General features: G+C 42.1%; 1 protein-coding gene across 1 annotated transcript; it reads right to left on the bottom strand.

Moving 5' to 3' along the window:
• Window positions 1–5,932: 5,932 nt before the first annotated feature.
• Window positions 5,933–18,930, bottom strand: xkr9 (XK, Kell blood group complex subunit-related family, member 9). Its single transcript, XM_078398711.1, has 3 exons — window positions 18,450–18,930; window positions 11,654–11,841; window positions 5,933–6,687 (listed from the first exon to the last, which is right to left on the bottom strand). The coding sequence occupies exons 1-3, from the start codon at window positions 18,749–18,751 to the stop codon at window positions 5,933–5,935; spliced, it is 1,245 nt and encodes a 414-aa protein (XP_078254837.1). The 5' UTR covers window positions 18,752–18,930.
• Window positions 18,931–22,850: the final 3,920 nt, after the last annotated feature.

Here is a 22,850-nt window from a genome sequence, read left to right as displayed (position 1 = left end):
GTGCACATTACTAGGCAGCGCATTGCAAGTCCCTTCCCTTCTGCGCATTAGTGTGTAAGACATACAGAGGGAGTGGGGAAAACTGTAGACTCTAAACTACACACAATATGTCCACATTGTATAAGCCTACGTTGGTTTCTGGTTCAGTAGCATTTTGTTTTTAAAACCCTCATCTCTGTTTGTGAATCTCTGTGTGGCCTTTTCCCACCTTGGCAACATCTCCCAGTTCTACAGCCCTCTAAGATAAGTGTACTCCACAAATCAGCCTCTATTTACAGTAAGTGTTCCGTGTCTTCAAGTAGCAAGGCCCTAATATATTTCTTATATGGATTGGAAAGGTTTAGAAGGATATGGGCCAAACGTAGGCAGGTGGGACTTATGAAGATGGGGCATCTTGATCGGCATAGACGTGTTGGCACAAGGGGCCTGGTTTTATGCTGAATGCTGCATGACTCTATTTGGAATTCCTTCAAGTCATCTCTCTTTCCTCCTTAACATACCCTTCAGCCAAATAATTGGTCATTTGTTCAAACATCCCTTTATGGGGTTTGCTACGAAACCTGCTTTGAAAAACCCATGCAGGGATGTTTCCCAGTGTTAAAGGTTATTGCAATTAAATTAAAAGAAGATTTATTTTTATTCAGGGCTTAAAATCAATTTCCAGGGATATTTCTGTGTTTGTGATGGCCAGCTGGTAAGTATCTCTTAAGGACACAACTACCATGCAACTGAGCTGCCCTGTGGACAGATGAACACTCATTGCACAATTCCAGACAAATCCTGTAATGCAAGAGCCCTAACACTGGAAAACAGAGCAAATCTGAGAAAGAAACTGACTGCCAATCTGTCAGACCCATATATTTCTCATTCTTAACATAAGTAACAGACTTGCTATGAACACTGCAACAGGTAATTCGGCCCATAATGACTGTGCCAAACATGATGCCAGGTTAAACTAATATCCTCTGACTGCACATCATCTGTGTAGGAGCCATTTATGTTTAATTCAGTTTTTGTCATTGGCTATATTTTAATATTTCTAATTTATGTCCTTTTTGCCTGCTTGTGGGTGTGACTTAATGCGTAATGGGGAGTGTCTAGATGGGAGGAGGCTAGTGTGTCGACAGAGGTTGTGGGTCAGTTTAGACTCGGAGGATGGTGAGCATACAGTTCTTTACCACACGCACTCGTACCCTGCGCTCGCACCGGTTATATTTGTAAGAACCATACGGTAATAACTGCAAGATTTCTAGATATTGTTAGAAGAAGAAACAGTTGATAAAGTACGGAAACTGATGAATTACTCTATGATTTGTGCTATTTTAATAAAACCAATTAATGAAGAAAAGAAGTTTGGAAGATTCGTTTTGTCATATCAGGGTGCGGCGTGTGCGTAAGCTATAACTACATTTCATCCCCGAGAAGTAATAGCTATCGAAGTGGGATTTCGAGATGGTATAGAAACTGCCATTACATTAGAGTAAAGAACTTGCTCTGAATGGACTCAAGTAAAAGGAATTTAAGAAAGACTTGTTCTACAAGCAAAATCCAATTCTACAGTGGAATACCCCAAGGTATGCAAATGGTGGCCACCTACGGCGCTGACAAAGTTACAAAGTAATTTATTCACAAAATGCTGGAGTAACTCAGCAGGTCAGGCAGCATGAGTTATGCTGCCTGACCTGCTGAGTTACTCCAGCATTTTGTGAATAAATCGATTTGTACCAGCATCTGCAGTTATTTTCTTATACTAAAGTTACAAAGTATGCCGGCTCCTCCTTTGTTTTCCCACTCCCCCTCCCTCACGACGGTCCCCCCACATCGGGTCTTCCATTGTTCTTCCCCCTCCCTCACTATCATATCTGCCTCTGCCACCATCCCTGGTAGCGCATTCCAGGTACGCACCACTCTCAGTGTAAAAAACTTGCCCTGTACATCTCCTTTCAATTTTCCCACTCTCACCATAAAGTTGTCTTTGACAAGTTTTGCAATGCTGATAATATGATTCAGCTACGTGAACAGCGAAATTAACTATTTTCCGCCGCTTATGTAAGTTTCATCCAAGTATTATCAGTAACCTAGCTATGCTGGCTGACTCTGACATAGTTCCATGATATATTTCACTATATCCAGTACCTATTTCTATCAAATAATTTGCTTGGCCAGTGCTTAAATTGAAATTCTGTTAACTGCACTGTTGAGGCACTAATAAAGAAATATCAGCACATAACTTTACCTCTCATTTTATCTTTGACAATTTAGCAAAAAAACAATTTGTTCAGTAACTAACACATGTTTAATAGAATTTGGCGGTGTAAATGTTAATGTAACTCAAAGGAGGAAATAAAGTTGGACAGTCAAAACGAGAGATTTAGCACACAGCAGAGAGGAAAGATGAACTTCCATGTTGAGGAATTAACTGGAATAATGGGTATTTTGTTTCTCCCATTGTGTGGGTGGTAGCAGGAGGGAAATAAGAACATAATTAAGATCCAACGTGATTTTCAGACGGAATTACAACAGAAATATATATTTTTTATGTTCAGAAAATAAATGACAGTTAGCACAAAGGAAACTTGGATTGCAACACCTTAGCCGAGGAGGAATACTTTGGTTTAAGTTGAAAGGCAAAAGATTTAATAGAAACCTGAGGGGTAACGTCTTCACACAACGGATGGTGGGTCTGTGAAATGAGCTGCCAGAGGAGATAGTCGATCCCGGCACTATAACAACATTTAAAAGACATTTGGACAAGTACATGGATAATAAAGGTTTAGAGGGATATGGGCCAAATGCGGGCAGGTGGGACTAACAGAGTTGGGCATCTTGGTTGGCATGGGCAAGTTGGACAGATGCCCTGTTTCCGAGCTGTATGACTCTATGACTAAGTTCATGCAATGGTTAATAGGAAAAATAGCAGCTGTGTCAGTCTTTAGGAAATAAGCACAGATATAATAAAAATGATTTATTCACATAAATAGCAATAATAAACAGAATACAACAAAGTTTAGAAAATCCACGACACAACAGTACATTGCTGATGAAATGTCATATCCTTCAGAATCAGAGTATTTATCTGTTGTGGACGGGGCTAGGGATTTCATGGATAACATCCATTTCATGGATGTGGTTGTTGCGAGTAGCTGTTAGCTCACTTGGGCATCAGTTGGTTTAGAGATCCAACGCGGAAACAGATCCTTTGGCCCACCGAGTCCGCACCGACCAGCAATCCCAGCACATTAACACTACCCTCCACCCACTAGGGATAATTTTACATTTATACCAAGCCAATTAGTGTGGGAAGAAACTGAAGATGTCGGAGAAAACCACGCAGGTCACGGGGAGAATGTACAAACTCCATACAGACAGCACCCGTAGTCGGGATTGAACCCGGGTCGCTGGCGCTGTAAGGCAGTAACTCTACCACTGCGCCACCGTGCCACCCTTCATGGGAATGGAGCGAGCTTCTAATTCAGCTCTTGCTGTATCATCATTCATCTAAACTCAACAACTCTACTACAACAACACAGTGGGAGAACCTTCACCAGAAGGAGTGTGGCAGGTCAAGAAGGCAGTTTACCACCACCTACTCAAGAGCAATTAGAGTTGAGCAATAAATCCTGCCAATGCCAATGACACCCAGAGCAGGAAAAATGAATACATTTTAAAAATGAGATTTCTCTGGCACCTCAGAATAAAAGGAGTTGTTTCCTGTTGGTTGATATGTTCAATCAAACCACAATCTGAGTCGGTGTGAATATAAAATACAGTATGAGACTGTTCAGCACCAGAAAGGTTCCCTAGGTATCCCAGCCGAATATACTAGTGCCTGTCTCAATCTCCAACACCCAATGACTAGCCCTAGCTGATAACTTCTCTTCACCCTCAACTCCATCGAGCAATATAGTTGAAACAAATTGTCTTGCATTTATCTCAGTTTTCATTAAAAGAACATTTTGTGTAAATTGGCATTCCTATCATTAAAATAACAATGCATCATAATTATCTAATTGGCGGCAAAATGTTGTGGGACACCCTGAAGCCATGAAAAGTGCCATGTAAATGAAATTCTATTCTCTGTGCTATTCGCATGATGCTCGCAACAGCGATACAGTAAATCCTTGTTATAATGGACCAGAGCGGAGGGAATGGTGGCCATTAGTAACAATTTTCCGCTCTATTTGAGTAAGAGATTATCATTGTGTAAGTAGTACAAACAAAGAATTGCAGATGTTGGCTTATGCACAAAAGTACACAAAGTCCTGGAGTAACTCAGCAGGTCAGGCTGCATCTCTGGGAAACATGGATAGGTGACGTTTCAGGGTCGAGACCCTTCTTCAGACACTCGATCTGGAACTGGGCCTGGAATCAAGGTGAGTTGATGCCCTGCCTGCTGGCGGCTGGGGGAGAGGCGGGGAGGGGCAGATTCATTGGTCGCGGCCCTCGGGCGGCCGGACTGCAGGTAAGGGCCGTCGGTGCCAGTGGCGGGAGCAGGAGCGGCGTGGGAGCAGCCAAGGACTTTGTGTGGGCCAGCGGTAGTGGCAGTAGGTCCGGCCTGGAAGCAGCCAGGGAGGAGGTGTGGGCTACCATCGGCAGGGTGACCTGGAAGGCGGGGGGACAGTGCGGGCTAGGGATGGCATCATCAGCCCCACCTATAACCGGCCAGTTTGGCGGTATGGGCCGGGATAGCTTTGGCAGCCTGGCCAGGCAGTGAAGGTCAGTAGGTCCATTTGCTATAACCAAAATCCTTTATAAAGAGGTGCGTAAGGACAAGGGTTTACTGTACTTCTCTCTTCTTGCTTTTATTTTGACTCAGGAGAGGTCAGTTGCTAAGGATGATTGTATTGTGGCTATTTCCAGATCATTTCCACTTCATCCTTCTATTTAATTGAAAATAAATATACTTTTAGCTTGTAAATTCTAAATTGCCTTAATTACATGGTGCAAGTAATAATGATTTTAATCCTAAAATCGACATGATTCCTATTAATATTTAATTAAATGAATGGTAAGAAATAAATAAGTTATCTAAAAACTGTCACAAAGATTACTTTCAAGATAAATGGATTAGATGATAGTGATCTCTGTGCTTGCATTGTACATCTTATTCATTATTTGTTAAATATGTTCCCCCTTCATTTGGAAGGATATTTTGTGGTTAGTTTTCAAATCTCAACTTTAGAAAACAACAAGCTGCATTAGACAGGTTTCAGTTTCTTGCTGGAAAGATTTTTTTTGCAGAAGTGCTGATAATAACATTATACAATAATATAAAGTTATTGAATTAAAATTGCCTTGATTTATTATTTTTAAGACAGGCCGGTCTTCTACACTGATTAAAAAGAATGCTCTAAAAAGTGTACCATTTATTATTTACTGAACATTCGTGGTTCATCTTTCAGCCTAGCTGTTGAGAGAATATACATTTAACATATAAATTCAGTTGTATATTTAAGATCTTTGTTAAATAGATTATCACATATGCTGAATTGCATTAGTTAGCACATTGTCAAATCATATCACCATATATATTTGCAGTTTATATATTCAAAAAACATGCAAAAAATGTTCAATTTACATTTTGCTTAGATTTGACGATTATGCAAACAATTGCTACACAATGTCCCTGAGATGAGATAACTGAACATCAATTTGAATTTTTTTATTGGTTGAGAGAACAGGCACTTTAGTCCATGCTACCGTGAATGCTCCCTGGTATTTCCTAAACCATGCCACGGAAATAACAGACGGGACTTTATTTTAACAATTTGCTAATGTCACTTTTAACTCTAGATTATATTGAAATATGTACCTTACAAATTGTAAGAACAATCCAATGTGAAAATGATGATGTCACAAAGGTCTTTTTGACACCAAATATAACACCCTCCATCTGTGGAAGGAAGTCAATTGAATCCAGTGATATCTTTAATTAAACACTTAAACAATTTGCTATTCTACTATTTATATTTCTGGATTTAGCGACTGTTGGATTAATCATAATGCTGTCTTCATTTATATTGTTGGGGATAGCTGTTAGCTTTTTAGACAGGCATCCATCAACTTCATCGCAAGATGTTTGTAATTGTTGTGCATTGTCAGAATCATCACAGTCTTGATCAAAGTCTTTATCATTTGCCCTTTTTGAATGGCAATGACTGTAGTACAACACAAGGCAAATAACCCCTAATATTAGTGACAGCACAATGGTTACACTAACAGGGAAATCAAAGCCTTTATGAACCTCAGAACTTTTCAGAAGCCAGCAGAAGACAAGAAGTGAAACAGTTTCAAGAATTCTAAATGAATAATAGAGGGTCATAACCACTCTTGTATTCTTATTTTTTATATTAAAAAAGGTAAAAACTAAGATGATGGCAACCACTGCCTTGTAAATAACTTCCTGAATCGTGGATGTACAGAAGTTTGTATGCTGCACAAATACACAAATAAGCATAACCAACCACAAAACACACAGATAGACAATAACAACAATGACATGTGTCGTAGCCAGAAGGGTTATGAGCAAAATTTTTGCATTAAGTGTCAACAACTTGTAAAAAAAATACAACAAATAAGGGAATCCGCAGGTTAGCTTTGGTTGATCAGGTAAAGATTTTTTTAATGCCGCATAGTAGTCCAAAGTAGCCCATGAAATGCTCATGCATGACAAAATCACAGACACATCTGCAAAAGAGAAGGAATACAACATGTAATATAATTCAGTATCCTTCAGAATTGCAACACTAATATTAATGTCAATAAACAGTAATCTTGTTCACTTTAGAGCTTCTGAATCCTTATAGGCGCAAGATCATTCTGAGATAACAACAAATGTTTCAATGAGTCTGAAGAAGGGTCTCGACCTGAAACATCACCCATTCCTACTCTCCTGAGATGCTGCCTGACCCGATGTGTTACTCCAGCATTTTGTGATACCCCATAATGTTTCAATATCATTACTGCACATTCAATCCAGTACTCAAAAGGAGGAATTGCTTGATCCCCTATTAAATTATTGCCAGCTTAATTTAGTTTAGAGGTACAGTGTGGAAACACCCCCGTTTGCCCACTAACTCACGCCGACCAAAGATCACCCATACACTGGTTCTATCCTGCACGCTAGGGCCAATTTATAAAAGCCAATAAACCTAACAACCTGCACGTCTTTGGAATGCATGGACAAACCAGAGCACCTGGAGAAATCCAACATGGTCACTGGGAGAACGTGCAAACTCTGTACAGTCAGCACCCCTAGTCAGAATCAAACCTGGGTCTGTTGTGCTGTTTGGCAGCAACTCTACCACTGCACCATTCTGCCACCCATTAATGTTGCATTTCAGTAAGATGAGAGGGATATAGAACACACTAAGTGTTGCATTGCCACTGTGGACTGGGACAACAGCTCCAGTGAGGAGAGCATTTATGCCAAGATGCAGAACTCTCACGGTGGCCTTGGTGGCATTTCATTTCCTCGCTCTGAGTTTTGTAGGGAAGAGTGAAACCGATGCTCGCGCATGCATAAGTGAAAAAAGTGGTCATGAAAATTTCCAGTGCCAGGAAATATTAAATGGCAAAGCGAGCGGAGAGAAACAGTAGGTCAGGAGGCTAGAAAGTCCTGGAAGTGGTGCTGACGTGGCAATGAGAGGCCAGAGGGAAGAGAAGGACCAGGATGTTGATGGTTAAGTTAAGTCTCTGGAATGGTGTTGGTTCACAATCAGAAGAGAAAGAGGCGACAATTTACTGGCACTTCAGCCGTTCTTGCAGTCAGCAAAATTGTGAATAGTTGGGGCAAGTGGGGGCCTGTAGGAGAGCTACTCTGAGCCTTAACAGGTTCCACATTCAGAGCTGAAGTCCAAAGGCAGAGGCCTGCCTAAACTGCTCTACTTCAACTTACAATGACAACTCTCCTTCAACTTATTTGAGCAAGGCTATACTTGCATGAAGGTATTTGCATTAAGGAAGTACATTGCATCCACCATTTGATGCCTCACACTGTGTTTGTTTCATATTCAGAGGGACCTGTATATAACATTACAGGCAATATGGAATGCAGGTAAGCTGTATTCTGATTCGGGATTACTTTTCCACAGAAATTGCATCATGATAGCATACAAAAGTATTGCATCACATGCTGGAACATTTCAGCCCATTAATCTCTTGAAGAATAAAATATTAATGTTTCAAGATAAAATAGGCAAACTGGATTTTTTTTTTCAAATGCAACAGCTGAACCAAGGGGCCATTGTGATATGAATTTTGGGCTGTGGATAATTGGGAGAAGAGAGAATCAAAACACCTGACCCAAATTTGCATTCTCCTTGAATATGTAAATATGGAGTCAGGTTGCAGAATAGACAATTCAATATACTATAACATATAACATATAACATATAACAACTACAGCATGGAAACAGGCCTGTCCGGCCCGACCAGTCCACGCCGACCATTCTCCCTGACCTAGTCTCATCTACCTGCACTCAGACCATAACCCTCCAATCCCCTCCTATCCATATACCTATCCAATTTACTCTTAAATAATAAAATCGAGCCAGCCTCCACCACTTCCACTGGAAGCCCATTCCATACAGCCACAACCCTCTGAGTAAAGAAGTTCCCCCTCATGTTACCCCTAAACCTTTGTCCCTCAATTCTGAAGCTATGTCCCCTTGTTGGAATCTTCCCCACTCTCAAAGGGAAAAGCCTACCCACGTCAACTCTGTCCGTCCCTCTCATAATTTTAAAAACCTCTATCAAGTCCCCCCTCAACCTTCTACGCTCCAAAGAATAAAGACCCAACCTGTTCAACCTCTCTCTGTAGCCTAAGTGCTGAAACCCAGGCAACATTCTAGTAAATCTCCTCTGTACCCTCTCCATTTTGTCGACATCCTTCCTATAATTTGGCGACCAGAACTGCACACCATACTCCAGATTCGGCCTCACCAATGCCCTGTACAATTTCAACATTACATCCCAACTTCTATACTCGATGCTCTGATTTATAAAGGCAAGCATACCAAACGCCTTCTTCACCACCCTATCCACATGAGATTCCACCTTCAGGGAACAATGCACAGTTATTCCCAGATCCCTCTGTTCCACTGCATTCCTCAATTCCCTACCATTTACCCTGTACGTCCTATTTTGATTTGTCCTACCAAAATGCAGCACCTCACACTTATCAGCATTAAACTCCATCTGCCATCTTTCAGCCCACCCTTCCAAAAGGCCCAAGTCTCTCTGTAGACTTTGAAAATCTACCTCACTATCAACTACTCCACCTATCTTAGTATCATCTGCATAATTACTAATCCAATTTGCCACACCATCATCCAGATCATTAATGTAAATGACAAACAACAGTGGACCCAACACAGATCCTTGGGGCACTCCACTAGACACTGGCCTCCAACCTGACATACAATTGTCAACCGTTACCCTCTGGTATCTCCCATTCAGCCATTGTTGAATCCATCTTGCAACCTCACTATTAATACCCAACGATTTAACCTTCTTAATCAACCTTCCATGTGGAACCTTGTCAAATGCCTTACTGAAGTCCATATAGACAACATCCACAGCCTTGCCCTTATCAATTTCCCTGGTAACCTCTTCAAAAAATTCAAGAAGATTAGTCAAACATGACCTTCCAGGCACAAATCCATGTTGACTGTTTCTAATCAGGCCTTGATTATCCAAATAATTATATATATTGTCCCTAAGTATCTTTTCCATTAATTTTCCCACCACAGACGTCAAACTAATAGGTCTATAATTGCTAGGTTTACTTTTAGAACCTTTTTTAAACAAAGGCACAACATGCGCAATGCGCCAATCTTCCGGCACCATCCCTGTTTCTAATGACTTTTGAAATATTTCCGTCATAGCCCCTGCTATTTCTGCACTAACTTCCCTCAATGTCCTAGGGAATATCCTATCAGGACCTGGAGACTTATCCACTTTTATATTCTTCAAAAGTGTCCGTACCTCCTCTTCTTTAATCATCCTAATTTCCATCACTACTCTACTTGTTTCGCTTACCTCACATAATTCAATATCCTTCTCCTCGGTAAATACCGAAGAAAAGAAATTGTTCAATATCTCCCCCATTTCTTCCGGCTCAGCACATAGCTGTCCACTCTGACTCTCTAATGGACCAATTTTATCCCTCACTATCCTTTTGCTATTGACATATCTGTAGAACCCCTTGGGGTTTACTTTTACATTACTTGCCAAAGCAGCCTCATATCTTTTTTTCGCTTTTCTAATTTCCTTTTTAAGATTCCTTTTACATTCTTTATATTCCTCAAGAACCTCATTTACTCCCTGCCGCTTATATTTATTGTATATTTCCCTCTTTTTCCGAACCAAGTGTCCAATTTCCCTGGAAAACCACGGCTCTTTCAAATTATTATTCTTTCCTTTCCACCGAACAGGGACATAAAGACTCTGTACTCTCAAAATTTCAAGAAAGGAAAAAAGCACAAGTGGATGATGATAGACTGACTAGGTGGTCTAGGGTCTAGGGTCAGCTTCTGGCAAATAAATAATTCTGGCTGCCACAACAAAGGGCTGGTACTGACACCATGAGTCAGATAACCTCCATCCATTTTGTAAACATGCAATCATTCTCCTGTTTGACATAAATGTTTTCTGGGCACCCCTAGTTGCAAAACTGAGTCCAGACTCCATATCTGCTTTACACATCATGAAGATCTATAGCAGTTCATGAATTGGGTGCACAAACTGTTAGTCGAAACAACAGTTGAAATTGCATAATATTAGGTCATTTTGATATCCTAATGCCTGCTCACTGAAAGAAATAAGTACATATATTAAATCATATAAATCCAGAGCGAGTTGTCCAAACAACTCAATATAAAAAAACCTGCTGAGAGAATTAAGCGTACAATTTTGAAGCCCTTTCCAACTGTTAAGTCAATTGGATTCAATTATTCCTCCCTGGTATTTTTCCCACAGCTCCAATAATATCTCACCATATTTCTCAATGGGGGAAGAGGATATTCAGAGCAGGCTGCAAGATTTAAATCCTGTTAAAGCTAACTCCTCCAGGTTCAGGTCTGTTCTCGCTTTCTCAGATCATTGATGGATTGAGAGGTTCCAATTGCATGATAATAGACCATATAATACAGATATCATTTGTTGGGCCTGTCTGGGCATAATGCTCCATTTATTTCAGGCTGAATTTAGGAAGGCCGGCATGGTGGTGTAGCAGTAGAGCTGCTGCCTTACAGCGCCAGAAACCTGGGTTCAATCCTGACTACGGGTGCTGTCTCTAAGGAGTTTGTACGTTCTCCCCGTGACCTGCGTGGGTTTTCTCCTGCTACTCCAGCTTACCCCCACGCTCCAAAGACGTAGAGGTTTGTGGGCTGATTGGCTTCGGTAAAATTGTAAATTGTCCCTAGTGTGTGTAGGATAGTGTTAGTGTGCGGAGATCGCTGGTCAGCGCGGACTCGGTGGGCCAAAGGGCCTGTTTCTACGCTGTGTCTCTGCAATAAACTTAACTAAATGGGCATCATAGGACTGTAGAACATAACAAAACAGCTAATTGTGTTAAACCCAAGAAAATCTACCCTATTTAATCCATAAAAGTACATAACAGCAATAACACCAATGATAAAAGCAAACTTACACTGAATATATTCTCTTTCATCATATTTCAGCAGGATGAAGGCCTGAAGAACAAGTTGGGGTGCAGTTTCCAAAAATGCTTCAAACAATCGTAACATGCTCAAATCTGTAACTGAGTATATGGCGCTCCTGTGAGTTTCTTCTTTTTTAAATGCTGCCCTGTATCCATAATCAAGTGCCTTTATGAACCTTTAAAAACAAGGAGAAAAATATTTTTGAAATGTAACACCAAATTAATTGTGTTTTATTAATTATCCATTTTGTGGCCGATGCTCATAAATCTTCTGTTTAAGAGGATATAAAAACTACTCAATCAATGCCATTTCATACAATTTACATTTAAGAATTTGAAAGAGTGATTTGGAATCAGGTCACATCTCCAAAAATGACTGTTTTAGAATTTACCAATGGACACTTACACAGTGAACTATCTGAAGAGCAACAGGCACCAAGCTCATTGTGTGTCCCATGTTCTTTTAACTACTCAAGTGGATCACATGCGATCTAACCATCCAAAGAAGTCTACCATGATGTAGCAAACAAAATTGTGGGAAGCACAATGTTGAGGCTCTATAAGGTGCGCTGGTAAGGCCGCATTTGGAATATTGTGAATAATTTTGGGCACCATATCTGACAAAGGATGTGCTGGCTCTGGAGAGGATCCAGAGGAGGTTTACAAGAATGATCCCAGGAATGAGTAGGTTAACCTATGATGAGCATTTGTTGGCACTGGGCCTGTACTCGCTGGAGTTTAGAAGAATGGGGGGGGACGTATTGGAACATACAGAATAGTGAAAGACGTAGATAGAGTAGATGTGGAGAGGATTAGTGGGAGAGTCTAGAACTAGAAGTCTCTTAATGTTAGCAGAGTCAGGGGGTATGAGGAGAATGGGGTATGGGGAGAAGGCACGAACAGGGTATTGATTGTGAATGATCAGCCATGATCACATTGAATGGCGGTGCTGACTCAAAGGGCCGAATGGCCTACTCCTGCACCTATTCTCTATTGTCTATTGTCATAGCCTCAGAATTAAAGGATGTTCTTTTAGGAAGGAGATGAGGAGAAATTTCTTTAGTCAGAGGCTGGTGAATCTGTGGAATTCTTTGCCACAGAAGGCTGTGGAGGCCAAGTCAGTGGATATTTTTAAGGCAGAGGTAGATAGATTCTTGATTAGTATAGGTATGAGAGGTTATAGGGAGAAGGCAGAGGAATGGGGTTAGGAGGGAGAGATAGATCAACCTTGATTGAATGGCGGAGTAGACATGAAGGGCCGAATGGCCTAATTCTACTCCTATTCCATATGACATATGACCATATGAGAGTGGTAATTGATAAGAATGAGGCAAGAATATATTTTTTTAATTGGATTAATGGTGGATTAGTGTAAATGGGTGGTTGATGGTCAGTCCAGATTTGGTGGGTTGAAGGGACTGTTACTGTATCTGTGACTCGACTATAAGATAAAATTCCATTAATTTATTTTAAAAGTCATATACATTTTAAATGTATTTCTTAAGCACTGAGACACAAGAATTGGTGTTTCAAATCACAGCAAACATCACCAGAAGTTATGACACGGTAAACCTTTAAAAACTCAGGTACATCCATTTATACAAGGCTTAACCTTCACATTGCTTTTTCACAGAGGGAATCAATTCCATTTTACATTTTTACATGGATAGAAAAGGATATGAGCCAAACACAGGGACCAGCTCAGATACACATGTTTGTTGGCATTGACAAGTTGGTGTGAAGGGCCTTTTTCCATGCTGCATAACTCTGTCTCTCCAACAACTATTGATTTTGTGTTCTGTCTGCAAAGATGGCAACAGTGCTCCTTATAGAGAAAGAAAGTTTCACCAGTGGCAACCTCTGAATTTGTCTGTTTATGTGTACATGTGCAGCTTCCAGCATTTCCACTCAGTTTTCATAATTGTGGGAACAAGTCCTGAGACGTTCACTATCATTTTGTATTACTTACAATCTCTGGCCAGAAGGAACATGTTTCAAGCACAGAAAGAGAGCTGTTGGGTTATATTCAAGGGTGGTAAATCATAAGATGGTCTGAAAAAATGGTCATTCAGATGCCCCCTGCTACTCAAGTGGAATTGGGGTAGACATTGAGAACTATGGGAGATAAAACATTGTAGCCCACAAACAGTTCCTTGTGATCCAATATATTCCTGTGTATTCCTATAAAGCAACTCCTACTTATGTTTCTATGTGTACTTTGATTCAAATGAGTTATGATGCAATAGGTTAATTGGTAATAAAATGTCTGACTGCTATTTGCTGTACTAAAAAAACAGGATATTTAATAAACCTATTTGTAATGAAATAGTGAAATATCATTCCAGCATTTGGCACGGTGGCACATTGGCAGAGCTACTGCCTTACAGCACCAGAGACCCAGGTTCGATCCTATCTACAGGTGCTATCTGTCAGGAGTTTGTACATTGTCCCCATGACCTGCGTAGGTTTTCTCCGGGATCTCTGGTTTCCTCCCACACTCCAAAGACGTACAGGTTTATAGGCTAATTGGCCTGGTAAAATTGTAAAATGTCCCTAGTGTGTGTAGGATAGTGTTAGTGTGCGGTGATCGCTGGTCGCCGCGGACTCGATGGGCCGAAGAGCCTTTTTTTCGCACTGCATCTCTAAACTAAACTAAAACTAATTAAGAAAATTATTTAAATCTATTAAATATTTCCGTTCTCAAATGCACAATCATTGCTTATTTAGCTAACGGGTTATTCTTGCTCTAACACGGTCATTGACAATGTAAAATGTGTTTACATTTATCAATAAAAGCTTGACAGAGGCAGTAAATATTATTTTTAATTTGTTTAGTCAAGAGTGAAATTGGCTAATAGACAGCAGAAATTAGGTCAAACTCCAATGGTGGCAGACGTATGTGGCAACAGAGGGTGAGAGACCCATTAGAAAGTATATAGAGCACAAGGTCAGATAAAGCTCAATCTGAAGAAGTGTCCCTACCCAAAACGTCACCCATACTGTTTCTCCAGAGATGCTGCCTGACCCACTGGGTCACTCTAGCACTTTGTGTCTACCTTTGGTATAAACCAACATCTGCAGTTCTTTATTTCTACATAGACAGGTGGCTTGGGTGACAACTGGTGGGGGAATTCATAACCGACAGTGAGCTTGGCAGAAGGCTGTGATGAGATTGATGAGAGAGTAAGATTGATGAGAGAGTAACTGGTGAGTATTTTCGGCTGCCTAATTTCTGCTTTATATCAACTTCCTCATCCGCAGCTCACAATCACTACAAATTGGCAACAACACTTCCTCCTCTCTAAGTCAGCGCAGGAACACCTCAAGGCTGCATGCTCAGTCCCTTACTCTACTCACTCTACATACCCATGACTGTGTAGCTAGACACAATTGCAACTGCATCTTTAAATACACCGATGATACCACCATTGTAAGACGAATAATGGGTAATGTCCACGAAACATGGTGGACATTGTCCATTAAGGATATTGACCTCCCCACCATCAAAGGAATCTATACGAGTGCAGACTTAAAAAGGCAGCCTGTATCATTAAAGACCCATGCCACACTGGCCATGCTCTCATTTCACTTCTACCATTGGAAAGAAGGTATAGGAGTCTGAAAACCGTGACCATCAGATTCAAGAATAGCTTCTTGCCAACAAGCAACAGGCTGGTGAACACGACACAACAATACAAAACACTAACTTCAACTATGAAATCGTGGGGTGAAAGGAATGGTTTCAGGCTGAAACTGTACATCAGAACTCGGAGTGGAGAGGGAAAATAGCCAGTATAAAGAGGATTGGGAAAATGGTAAGTCAAGAACCAGGGGTGGACGAAGGTGAAGGATAATGGGCAGTTGGAGCCAGATAGGAGAGGAGGAGGAAGAGGGGTGGAGTGTAGTTGGGAGGCAATGGTAGGTGGATCATAGATGGAGACAGACAATACAAAAGTGGCCTGTCAATAGCAGACAGGGGAAATTAATGATGTTATTAGATCAATCCAAGAGGCCTGTAAAGTTGTCAGAAATAACAAATAAGCCTGAAGACCAGAAGCATTTTAAAACTTAACAAAGTAGGACCAAAGGAGTTATAAAGACAGGCAAGTAATCTAAGAGTGAAAATAACTTCTTTAGATACATGAATTTAAAAATATCAGTGGTGTTAATTGTGGGAATGACAAAAATAAGACAATTTATAATATTGGTCTTGGGAACAGCATCAAAATGAATCACTTTGTGAATAATGTAAAGAACAAAACCAAAAAGACCTGCAAATTTTTTTTGTCTAAACATAGTGATCGACTCGTGTTCCTAGTTTCCTAAATTCCTATCAAATTTCTATACGGCCTGGGTGACATGACATATTGCAGGCCATGGGAGAGGAAAAAAAATGATAAAGATGGTGGTGAAGTCAAGCTGAATACAGCCAACATGTGTGTGGAACTCATCATATTTTTGGAAGACGCATGAGATGAGTGGCAGCCTGTGGGTGATAAATAAGAAGGATAATTCATTCAGGAACATCTGACATACATTGATTTATTCACAAAATGCTGGAGTAACTCAGCAGGTCAGGCAGCATCTCGAGAGAGAAGGAATGGGTGACGTTTCGGGTCGAGACCTTCAGTCTGAAGAAGGGTCTCGACCCGAAACGTCACCCATTCCTTCTCTCCCGAGATGCTGCCTGACCTGTTGAGTTACTCCAGCATTTTGTGAATAAATCGATTTGTACCAGCATCTGCAGTTATTTTCTTATACATCTGACATACATAATGGGAACGCACATTTAAGCCACTGCATGTATCATAAACCGGGCATAAACTTCACAAGTGAACTTAATTGGTGTATTAGCATCAACTATCTTGTTATTTTAGGTTATATGTAATTTAACAAATATGTTGTGTTTAAAAATTCAATTGTGCTCTGTCTAATACACCATAGTTAGACAGCATACTCAACAACGTCTTCAGAACTCATTCCCATCGCACTATTGCTGACCACTGCTCAGTCATTACATTATGAACTTGTCTCATCATCACATCACAAATGCCTGACCTGAAGCTCAATGACTGGATCCTTTTGCAGGCAAATCTAGGGCCCCTCCACTAATCCCCATTAACCCTTTTCTCTGTCTTTACACAACGTCCAGCCACATCACAAGGTTAGCATCTCCAGTGGCCGATGACAACTGTGGTTCCATCACCTGATCATGATCATGACTCCCCGGGCCCTGATCCGACCTTGAGGGAAAGGAAGGACCGATGTGCACACTAATTATCCAAAGCTAATTGTACAATGGAATGCTACAGCAGAGCGCCATGCATTAAAAAACCATGTTGGCCCATTATCTATAATTGATTTAGCACATCTTTCTTGACTCACAAAAATTGTTCATCTTCAGTAATTTTGGTTGACAGGTACTGAATGGGTCACGTTGTGGTCTTCAAATCGAGTGATATTAGCAATGGGAAATCATTGTTGGTGGTTTCTGTATTATCAGGCTCAGACACCTTGAGGTCACAGGTATTTACATACGCTTGAAAAGAACCACACCAGGGAGAATGATAACGTCAACATTATAGTCAGCAAAACAAAGTTACTGTAGGAATTAAGCGGATCAGACAGCTCAGTGAAGGGAAATGAACTGACGACGTTTCGGGGTGGGACGCTACCTCAGAAGTGAAACATTATCGGGCCATTTTCTTCCATAGTTACCGCCTGAACAGTTACCGCCTGAACCGCCCAAGTTCCTCCAACAGTTTGTTGGGGTTATTTTGCTCATGATTCCAGCATCTGTAGTCGTTTGTGTCTATATTGTTGTCACCTCAGTTATTCACTGCCTGGTTGATTCAGTAATTGTCAAACGGGTTTCCGCAAGGGAATCAATGGGGGTGCTGAAGGTATTTCTGCAAATTGTGACCAATATCAGTCAGCCAAAATGAATGCGCTGAAACGCATAGAGTCAATGTCATTGTTGTTATGTAACGTGTGAAATAGTGGTCTCCAGGTTTACAATTATGCCCTTTCGCGATTTTTTGTATCTTGTATCTTGTGGGATCAAAAAATGCTGGAGTAACTCGGCAGGTCAGGCAGCATCTAAGAGAGAAGGAATGGGTGACGTTTCGGGTCGAGACCCTTCTTCAGACTATTCCTATTCCTTCTCGCCTAGATGCTGCCTGACTTGCTGAGTTACTCCTGCATTTTTTGATACCTTCCATTTATACCAGCATCTGCAGTTATTTTCCTGCACAACTTGTATCTTGTGGTAATCACTTCCGAAGAGTCCACCAGGGACTATACTGGAAGTATCCTATACCCTCTAAGGACATTTTTTAACACTATCCTACACCCACTTAGGGCCATTTTTTATATTTACCAAGCCAATTAACCTACAATACTGCACGTCTTTTGAGTGTGGGAGGAAACCGAAGATCTCGGAGAAAACCCACGCAGATCACGGGGAGAACGTACAAACTCCGTACAGACAGCACCCGAAGTCATTATCGAACCCGGGGTGACCGTTTCCCGGAAAATAGCGAGGCTTCATGGGGCAGGAAACTCGCACGTTTACCAAATTCCACGCAATTTACCAAGCAATTTCACAAGTTGTTCATCTTTCAGATGACAATGACCTCCTTTCCATTCTCCAGTAATTCCATACATGCATCTTCTACAGACTCGGATACATTTCTGGACCATTCGCACCACCGGGAGGAATAAGGATTTAGGTGAACTGGGAGAAGGGAGGGTTTTTTTTCCTGAAAACGAAAAGTACTCTCACCTGAGCAGCACACCCATCTGAACAATATGCAGGACACGGCAACACCAACGCCCGCTGGCGCAGTCTGAGTTACTGAGATCTGGATTATTCTCGTCGTCTTCATACCAAGACCAGCTGAAACTCTGCAGGATCACTGAAGAAATTATTATCACTGACAGCACCAGGAGAGCCCACAACGGGTGCCCGTCGATGTAGTACACAACAGCAACCCAAAGATCGGTCCCAATGTCAGTCAGGTACAGCGCAAACCCAAGTAGGAACAGTGCAAAGTTCCGCTTGCCAAAGTTTTGCTCCCTTGTCATGATCTACAGTTGATATTTCTTACTGTCAATCCATATCCCCCGCGGTGAAGTCTCTATTTTTCTCTTTCGCTTTTCTCGTTGACACGGCGGTTCCCAGAAATGACGTCCCCTATTCTTTCAATGTTAATTTGGTTTACAATAAGGTCGTAAATTGTCAGTCACAGAGAAACAGTGCGAGTGGCCGCCCAATAACGCGGATTATTGCCTGTGTGTTTGGGGGGTAAAGTCCATGCACAAAACTGTCGAGGAAGAGGCGGAGAGTGAGTGTCAGCGTGATGCTTCGGTGCGCTCACATCCGAGAAGTCAGGCACTCCAGGCTTCTCCACGTGTGTAGTTGTCTTCTGACATCCTTGTGGTGTAGTTTTACAAAGCTTCTATTTTTCTGAATTGGTCATGTGTTAAAGCTGATGGTCAGTTCCCCCGAAAAGTTCCAACTGAGTCAAAGCACCTCATACACTCAAAGCGATCAGAGCACAAGGGAGTTCCAATTTCAATTCCGGTGGCTAACCCCACTCTCAATCTTGGGACCCGCTGTGAATTGAATTAGTGGAAAGTCATAGACTCATGTGACACACCGCCAAACATCATTTTACACTAAAGTAAAATGAAGTCTGAAGAAGGGTCTCGACCCGAAAAGTCACCCATTCCTTCTCTCCCGAGATGCTGCCTGACCTGCTGAGTTACTCCAGCATTTTGTGAATAAATCATTTTACACTAACCCTACATCAATCCCAGAGGATGCAGATGATGCCTGTAATTCCATTCTATTTTTCTGCAACAATTCCCCCCTCTCTCGCCCCCACCCCCAGATTCTGCAACTCATCTCCATGCTGAAGGGAAGTTAGAGTGGCCGACCTGTAATTTTTTGCAACGTTTGCAAAGAAGCCCGGTCACAAGGAGATGATGCGAGCTTTCGCAGTCACCACAGGAGGTCAGGATTGAACCTTGGACGCGGAGTGGGGGTATGAAACATTACCCCCCACCCCGCTCCCCAGACTCAGCCCTCCAGCCCAAAGGGTTGTTTTTTTTTCATTTGTCGCATGGGCAGAACACGAGGCAGAGGGGAAAGGTAGAGGTGGTGGTGCCTGCCTCATGGTAAATTCTTCCTGATGCTCAGACGTAGCAGTCCTGTCCAGTTCCTTCTCTCCGCACCTGAAACACCTTAAATCATGGACGTTCAAACCTGGGACTGCAGATTCCACCGAAAATGTTAAAAGGGCCTTTCGCTCTAAACTGGAGATTGAGAAGGATGTTCAACAGCTGTGCCAGGACTTGCGTACCATCACTTCCCGCATGGCAAAACCAGGGGGCAGCTCAAATGACAGCGAGGCATAACTCCCAGACGAATTCAAGGCATTCTGCACATGTTTTGATAGGGAGAACACTGATGTCGCTTCCTGGGCCCACATAGTCCCCCGATAGTATTGGAATCTCAAGTTACCGAGGCTGACGCCAGAAGATGCTTCAGGAGGATGAATCCTTTGAATGAACGTGGTTGTATTTTCAACAAATTGCTCGGACCAACCGGCTGAAGGTTTTGCAGACATCTTCAACCTCTCATTACTGAGGTTCTCACCTGCTTTAATAGGGCATCAATCAGTGAGTAAAGTGCCATGCCTCAATGACTCAATGTTCAGTCCAGATCCCTCTAAACCTATCCTATCCATGCACCTGTCTAAACGTTGTGATGCTTCCTGTCTACAATGAGATCTGGGTGTCCTAGTGCATCAGTCGCTGAAAGGTAGCATGCAGGTACAGCAGGCAGTGAAGAAAGCCAATGGAATGTTGGCCTTCATAACGAGGAGTTGAGTATAGGACCAAAGAGGTCCTTCTGCAGGTGTACAGGGTCCTAGTGAGACCACACCTGGCGTACTGTGTGCAATTTTGGTCTCCAAATTTGAGGAAGGATATTCTTGCTATTGAGGGCGTGCAGCATAGGTTTACTAGGTTAATTCTCGGAATGGCGGGACTGTCGCATGTTGAAAGACTAGCGCGACTAGGCTTGTATACACTGGAATTTAGAAGGATGAGAGGGGATCTTATCGAAACATATAAGATTATTAAGGGGTTGGACATGTTAGAGGCAGGAAACATGTTCCCAATGTTGGGGGAGTCCAGAACCAGGGGCCACAGTTTAAGAATAAGGGGTAGGCCATTTAGAACGGAGATGAGGAAAAGCTTTTTCAGTCATAGAGTTGTAAATCTGTGGAATTCTCTGACTCAGAAGACAGTGAAGGCCAGTTATCTGAATGCATTCAAGAGAGAGCTCGATAGAGCTCTTAAGGATAGCGGAGTCAGGGGGGTATGGGGAGAAGGCAGGAACGGGGTACTGATTGAGAATGATCAGCCACGATCACATTGAATGGTGGGGCTGGCTCGAAGGGCTGAATGGCCTACTCCTGCACCTATTGTCTATTGACTATCAACCAGTGGCACTAACATCTTTGGTGATGTAGTGCTTAGAGTCATAGAGCATGGAAACAGGCCCTTTGGTCCAACGTGCTCAGGCCGACCAACATGCCCCATCTAAACTAGTCCTACCTGGCTGCGTTCAGTCCAGATCCCTCTAACCCTATCCTATCCATGCACCTGTCTAAAAGTTTCTTAAACGTTGTGATGCTTCCTGTCTCAACTACCTCTTCCAACAGGTCGTTCCATATACCTGCCACTCTATGGGGAAAAAGTTGCCCCTCAGGTTCCTATTAAATCTTCCCCTCTCACCTTAAAAGAGGCTGGTTATGGTGTCTCGAGAGGGCAGTTATGGTGCATTTCAACAAGAAGCTGGACCCATTACAGTTTGCCTAATACCACAATAGATCAACGGAGGATGCAAGGATATATTGTATTTGAGCCTTGCATCGACACAAAATGCTGGAGTAACTCAGCGGTACAGGCAGCATCTCTGGATGGAAGGAATGGGTGATGTTTCTGGTCAAGACCCTTCTTCAGACTGATGTCAGGGGAGTGGGTGGTACAGAGATAAAATGTAGTCAGAGACAGTAAGTGATGGGAGAACTGGGAAGGGGGAGGGGATGGAGAGAAAGGGAAAGCAAGGGCTACTTGAAGTTAGAGAAATCAATGTTCATACTGCTGGGGTGTAAGCTACCCAAACAAAATATGAGGTGCTGTTCCTCCAATTTGCGTTGGGCCTCACTCTGACAATGGAGCAGGCCCAGGACAGAAAGGTCAGATTGGGAATAGGAGGGGGAGTTAAAATGTTGAGTAACTGGGAGATCAGGTAGGTTTAGGCGGAATGAGCAGAGGTGTTCAACAAAATGATCGCCGAGCCTGTGTTCGGTTTCGCCGATATGCAGGAGTTGACACCTAGAACATGTGAATGAGGACATCTCTGATGATCTAATATGGAAAACTTCATCTTGGGTGAAGATGCGGCATAGACGTAGGAATTGGGAGTATGGGATGGAGTCTTTACAGGAAGCAGGGTGGGAAGAAGTCTGGTCTAGATAACTGTGGTAGTCAATCGGAGATGTCGTCATTGTCCTCACCTTTCACCCTATCAGACATCGCCTGCGGCATATAATCCTCAAGTACTTTCCCCTGCAACCACAGGAGATGCAACACCTGTCCCTTTACCTCCCCCCCCCCCCCCCCCCCCCCCGACTCCGTCCAAGGACCCCAACAGTCTTTTCAGGTGAGGCAGAGGTTCACTTGCACCTCCTCCAACCTCATCTACTGTATCCGCTGTTCCAGTTGTCAACTCCTGTATATCACCGAAGCCAAGCGCAGGCTCGGCGATTGTTTCGCTGAACACCTCCGCTCAGTCCACCTAAACCTACCTGATCTCCTGGTTGGACAACATTAAGCATTGAATGTTTTCGTATAATTATGAAGATTTATGTAAAGGTGATGCTCAGTTAAAATAAATGAACATGAAATATTAAATGAAAAATTTTAAAAAGAGGAACATTATTTAGGGCAATTCCAAGCATGCTGCCTCATAAGGAAGTAGAAATAATGTGATGTTACTGATGGTAAATGAGATGTTGTGCTTGGTCAATGAAGTTGAACTAATGTAAGGCAATGAGGAAGTGAGACATTTTTTCGTATTGAACAGTTTCATGTAAGTTCATTGCTGCTT

This window comes from Rhinoraja longicauda, chromosome 4 (genome assembly GCF_053455715.1).
Source record: "Rhinoraja longicauda isolate Sanriku21f chromosome 4, sRhiLon1.1, whole genome shotgun sequence".
NCBI lineage: Eukaryota > Metazoa > Chordata > Chondrichthyes > Rajiformes > Arhynchobatidae > Rhinoraja > Rhinoraja longicauda.
This window is presented reverse-complemented; position numbering and strand designations above follow the sequence as displayed.